Genomic DNA, 6574 nt, shown 5'->3' on the forward strand with positions numbered 1-6574 from the left:
TTATTTTAGGGGGAAGACAAAAATTATCTAAAGGAAGGACCAAAAAACCAAAAAATAAGCACTAAAATACCAAAATAACTTTCATAGTTTCACATATCTTACACTACACATGGCTACTGACATGTTTACTCTAAAAAAGTTACCAAACCAAAGCAGCAGGCTTAGGCTTTTCTAGTTGAGTTATTTATACTTTTTTATGAATATTGATGAAAACTGCTCGATATTCTGTTGGAACTTGTCTCAATTTACACATATGCTCTACTTATTGAAATCTACGTGGTGAAAAAATCATGACATTTAATGAGAAAGATCAAGATATTTTATAGTAAGAAAACAAAATTTGTCTTATGGGTAGCCGGTCAAGTGTTGCGATGTAGTAATTACTTCTTTGGGATTCATTTAATATATATCGCGATTTGTAGGAGACGATTTTCATCAATAAGCTAAAAAATTCTTCCACTTCAAAATAGATTAAGTAATCAAGTTAAGTACCTCAAGTCCACTTATGATGAGTGTCCAAAGTACATTTATTTACGTCTTGAAGTAAACTGCATTTGTCTAAAGCAGGCAATAGATAATTCTAATCTCGAGCCTCGCCACTTGTATCGGGTCTTGATCGGGTCGCAAATGGAAACACGAGTAAATACAGCGAAATCAATCCAGCTTGAGATGATTTTGCACAATGACTTGGTAGAGATTGAGACTATAGTAATATATGCAGAAATGAAATCGTGTAAATGAGGCGTTCGTCTCAGTAAGTGAATAAAATCCGCTTTAATCACGATTAATTTCAATCCATCCGATGACTATAAATAGGTCAATTATATTTTTAAAGTATCAAATAATACAGGGAAAGTTGTATTTTGTAAAATGACGCAAGTTTTGAATTTTCAAAACAAAAACAAAAGAGTCGGACCTACGGACTTTAAAGAATGCCGATCGCCCACTCCTTCGTTATTGTTTATCATTGAAAATACAGTTGTTTATTCGCAAGGAAACTTCAAAATAAAGGATGACTTCTGATATGTCATTGACGATAATTGTTTGAGAATACCTACATGCAAGTACATGCGAATACTGGAAAGGAAGATGAAACAATCGACTATATTCATTTGCATGCATCTGTATTGAATACGGCTCATGGATAATACGGCGTTTGAACTGAGCCTTATTTACTTGCTTAAATTAGCCATTGAGCGGGAGCATAAAATGGCGGCGTAATTGGCCTTCTTTAACTTATTTCGATTTCAATATCACAGTCCTTTTATCACGTTAAGGCAAGAAGGCGATACAAAAGCGCGGGAAAGGGCGAGTAATGCTGTTATTAAAAAACAAAAAAAAAGATGGGAATTGACATGGCGGGCGGGTAATAACAAAGAGTTCCTTTCTTATTCATACTCTCGTGGTGAGTTCGAATACTGGAGAAGAAGTGTGTTTCTTTTATTTTTAGAGTTCGGGAAAATAAAATATAATTTGAAGTTGTGTCTTGACTGTTTTCTCAATAAAGCTAGTTACATTACTACATTAGCCTTGTGTGTTGTTCTTAAGGGGAATTGTGGCGCAGAAAGGGATTTAGTCCCTCTAGTCCCCCTTGGTTATTCTCTCTGTGGTTGGTACAGTTGTGACGTCAGAGTGCCCAGGCCCCTCTTACCTCACGGCCAACTACAGGAATTCCGAAGAGAACACTAGGGATTAACCCGGATATTTACATGAAAGAAACCAATTTCGAAAAAAAATATTCACTTTTCCCTTGTTACGATTAGGTGAAATTAGTCAGATCGTAACAAAATTCTGATATACAGTATGTGGCCATGGGCATTATTGTCTCCATAGTGAACGCTCAAGGCTATTGTGTAGCACGCATTGTATAGAACGGTATCCGAGGAAATCCGAGGCTCAAACAAGCGCTTTTAAATAACAAATACTTTGAGTTGATCGAAGTTCATTAGGAACCAGAGACATGGATGCAGCATTATCGTGTTACATTATTGTACAGTTGTCGTACATATTGTCGGCAAATGCGGAGGTATTTCTTGTTTCAAATGGTCTTAATAGAAGAAATGCCAAAAGTCTTGGAAAATTCCGTAAACACAGTAACAAATACTTGAACGTGTCAGAAAAGCTAACATTGATTGTGGAAAGACCAGGCGCGTGTGTTTTGGCGTGTCTGCGGAATGAGTCTTGCTTTTCGCTGAACCTCGCGAACACACCTGACGGCAGGTCCAAGTTGTTGTGCGAAGTGCTATCTACCGACATCTATAACTCGTCCACTAAAGTACAGAATAACACCAGTTGGACCCATTATAGTATTGATGTAAGTAAGTACAAACAAACACCAGACCCACTACAGCATTAAATTTAAGTGACTTTATGATCAGGAATTTTCTATCATTATGCATAATGCTGTTTCAAATTCTGCCACAATTTATGACAGATTGCAATGTCAAAGATACCGAATAGCCGATACTGACACCAAGCGAAAAAACGATATAATAATCGTGAAAAGTTGTTTCGAATGGTTATTTTTCAGCCCTAAATATATATATTTCTTCAAATGTTATAAGATCAGGTCTTCTAAATATATACACAAATTTTCCATTTTGGGGCAGAAAATTAATTTTGTATAGTGAAAATTGTTGTATGATTGCTTTGATTTGTTTTGAGACAAAGGATAGCCTTTAAGGTGGCGCGCCGAGGTTGTTTTGGATAAAAAGCTATACTAAGTTCCCTAAAGAAGACTACTTTTCTGCGCGATTTTCGTATTTTTTTAAAATTTTATTAATACATCTATGCATTATCAGATGCCGCTAGATTCGCTCTTCTTGAAAATATAATTATCTTTTATTCACCTTAAAAGGAAAATAACGAAACATAAAAAAATATTCTTTTATAATACTGTGGTGTCATTCCAATCCACGTCAGCTCGCGCAAGAGATACATAGTTTGAAGATAGGGAACTTTTGTTTTGTATTTTAAACAGCATTTACTTAATTTTTCGGTGGTTCTACTAGTTGGGTCGTGTTTGTTCAGCGCAAATCTTCGCTAAAAGCTTTCATGGTTTGAGCGGCTGGATCATTTTGAGAGATGACTTTAGCAATATACTTCATGTAGTCTGATTTTAGGAACTCAATTGTGAGATCGTCTCTAATATGAGAATCCTTATGACATCCACGAAGTACTAGCCTTGGCGTGTGGAATGTCGAATGACAGAATATTGGAAACCCGAGATTCCGCATACATTTTTCGAGCAAAAATAGACCAATGCAATTCAGAGGAATTAACTTAAATAGGGCATGCCCCCCCCTCAAAAAAAGGAAATATTTTTTTTAGTGATCAAATGCAAATCATCGTTGGAACACAGGGTTGTTTGTTGATGCTGTAAGAATTCTCTTTACATTATTTTGTGCTGGGTCATCGCACGACTTTCCTAAAGTGTGTTAATCGGACCAATCAGAGCGTGCGTAAGATCCAAATTATTGTAAAAAATAAAACGATTTTTATATGATCTTTACAGACCCAGTGTTTCTTCCGACCTTGCCAGAATAACGGCAGCTGCCAAGCAAGTTACAATGACGACAACTTCACGTGCGCCTGTCGTCCTGGGTACACAGGAAGACATTGTGAAGGTATACAGTCGATTGACAAAACGTTGTCGTCAGCCGGCTTTACGACTACCCGACATGCCCGCATGTAAGCATAGGTAAAAACCACTGAAGCGCCTAGCTGCGTATATTAGCCACCGCTACCGCGTCTAAGTCTGAAGTTATGCAGTGGCTGATATATGCACTAGGCGCTTCAGTGGTTTTTACCCATGCTTACATGCGGACTTGTCGGGTAGTCGTAAAGCCGGCTGACGACAACGTTTTGTCAATCGACTGTATACAAATCGTTAACCCGGAGTGTCATAATCATTGCTTCAGAATTTAGAAACAAAGTTTAAAGTACCGATAATTTGACAAATCTCTCTGTTTGACGGTTCTCACAATTCTCGTTTGTATTTTCTTTTGGGCCCAGCTAATTACAGTTGGTCATAATTTAATATCCGAATTAGTGAGAAATAATCAAGGTTGGGGAAAGGAAATCCTAGAAAATGGGATGTGATAACTCAGTAATGGATAACATTTTGCAAAGAAATCCAAAGATCTAGATATAGCACACACTCCCTAGGTACACCCCTGGATATTGCACGCATCCCATAGGTACACCCCTAGATATCGCACACACCCCCTAGGTACACCCCTAGATATTGCACACATCCCCTAGGTACACCCCTAGATATTGCGAACCCCTCCCCCTAGGTACACCCTTGGATATTGCACACATCCCCTAGGTACACCCCTGGATACAGCACACACCCTTTAGGTACACCCATAGATATGAAACACACCCCCTTTGTACCCCCTAGATATGGCACACACACCCTAGGTACATCCCTAGATATTGCACACCCTCCCCTAGGTACACCCCTAGATATGGCACACACCCCTAGGTACACCCCTAGATGTTGCACACCCTCCCGTAGGTACATCCCTAGATATGGCACACACCCCTAGGTACACCCCTGGATAAGGCACACATCCCCTAGGTAGTCCGTCCTTCCGTCATAAAATATTGATATCTCATGGTAGAAACATCATCAGACAACCAAGCTTAAGGCTTTATATTTAAATTTTAAAACGTAGCTAGAGTTACGCTTTTAGGCAATGCATAAATCTATATATTAGGAGTTTTTCATCGTTTCACTTTTTATAGGTGTGCTACCCCAAGGGAGTCTTGAGCTGGTTTAGGTCAAGACCCCTCCATCTTGCTTTTCAACAGGTTTTAACAATCCTGTTAACCAAAACCCATTTTGCATCCTTTAGGGTTCAACTCTGTTTTATATCCCTGAGATGACCGCCTACGAAAGCTATATAGATTAGGGTCTCATGTGTTATTCCATCTTTCAGAGCCGCCAGGTTTGTCATGCAAAAATATTCTAGACCAAGGAAGGAGCCGCGGAAGTGGGAAGTACTTCATCGACCCGGAAAACACAGGATCCGTATTTCCTGTATATTGCGACATGGTGGACGAAGAAGGTACATCATTATAATAATGAAAAACTGCTCGCACGGATTTAGGATTTTTTTCAGAGGACGTGGGTGGGGGATGGTGTTTTGGAAGATGGATGGCGTAGGGGGACGGTATGTTTGGTGGGACTGGTTTGGGAGGGTTAAGAACGATTTAAAGTGTAAGGGGGTGCCTGAAGCACGAGGTCAAACTCACATTTTGGGACCTAAAAACAACAAGTTGACCTTAAAAAATTGTAGACAATATTCTCAAGGGAGCTCCATCACTCACAACCTTTGAATTAAGCTGGTGGTCTAGTGACCAAAGTAAATACAATGTAAATTTACAATACTGTGACCCTTATGACTCGAATTTGACATTTACTAGTCCAAGTAACTTTTTTTTATACGTTACTTTTTTTTCAAATATTTGTTTTATTCTTGTATCTGATGTTTAAAAATCTCAAATTTTTCCAGGAGGGTGGATGATGACGTTGAACTTGACATTTGAAGCTACACGGACTACATTCACGCCCGAGGGATCTTTTCGCTCAATGGCAAAGTTCGAAGAGGGATACATGGGTAAGACAATTCATCTCGAATAAATCTTTTATCAATTCACTTCAATAGTCACCTGTAATATTATAAATTGTGTTATCAGCTTCTAAAAAGACACAAGAACTTGTCTGTCCTTATTCACATAACTCCAACCTCAAGGGGAAATAGGAAATGGTTCGAAATGTTGGTAAATAGAGCACAGCATTGTTAAATATTATATATGAACTTGATAGAAGGACCTCTAACTATCAACACACGCCACTAGGTACACCCCTGGATAAGGCACACACCCCCTAGCTACACCCCTAGATACGGCACACATCCCCTAGGTACACCCCTAGATACGGCACACACCCCTAGATACACCCCTGGGTATTGCACACATACCATAGGTACACCCCTGGATATTGAACACACCCCATAGGTACACCCCTAGATATGGCACACACCCCCTAGGTACACCCCTAGATATTGCACACATCCCCTAGGTACACCCCTAGATATGGCACACTCCCCCTAGGTACACCCCTAGATATGGCACACACCCCCTAGGTACACCCCTAGATATGGCACACACTCCCTAGGTAAACCCCTAGATATTGAACACACCCCTAGGTACACCCCTAGATATGGCACACACCCCTAGGTACACCCCTAGATATGGCACACACTCCCTAGGTACACCCCTAGATATGGCACACTCTCCCTAGGTACACCCCTAGATATTGCACACATCCCCTAGGTACACCCCTAGATATGGCACACACCCCCTAGGTACACCCCTAGATACGGCACACACCCCTAGATACACCCCTGGGTATTGCACACACACCCTAAGTACACCCCTAGATATGGCACACACTCCCCAGGTACACCCACGGAAATAGCACACACCCCTAGGTACACCCCTAGATATGGCACACACTAGATACGCTCATGGATATGGCGGCATTAGATCTGAGGCAAACTCC

The 6574-nt window shown here is 40.1% G+C and overlaps 1 protein-coding gene across 1 annotated transcript; it reads left to right on the plus strand.

Annotated features, from left to right (window-relative positions):
* The first annotated feature begins 1960 nt into the window (after positions 1-1960).
* On the plus strand, positions 1961-5650 carry LOC116619389 (venom prothrombin activator vestarin-D2). The gene is made up of 4 exons (XM_032384138.2): positions 1961-2314; positions 3515-3626; positions 4947-5075; positions 5523-5650. The coding sequence occupies exons 1-4, from the start codon at positions 1961-1963 to the stop codon at positions 5648-5650; spliced, it is 723 nt and encodes a 240-aa protein (XP_032240029.2).
* The last annotated feature ends 924 nt before the right edge of the window (positions 5651-6574 follow it).

Source organism: Nematostella vectensis, chromosome 8 (genome assembly GCF_932526225.1).
Source record: "Nematostella vectensis chromosome 8, jaNemVect1.1, whole genome shotgun sequence".
Taxonomy (NCBI): domain Eukaryota; kingdom Metazoa; phylum Cnidaria; class Anthozoa; order Actiniaria; family Edwardsiidae; genus Nematostella; species Nematostella vectensis.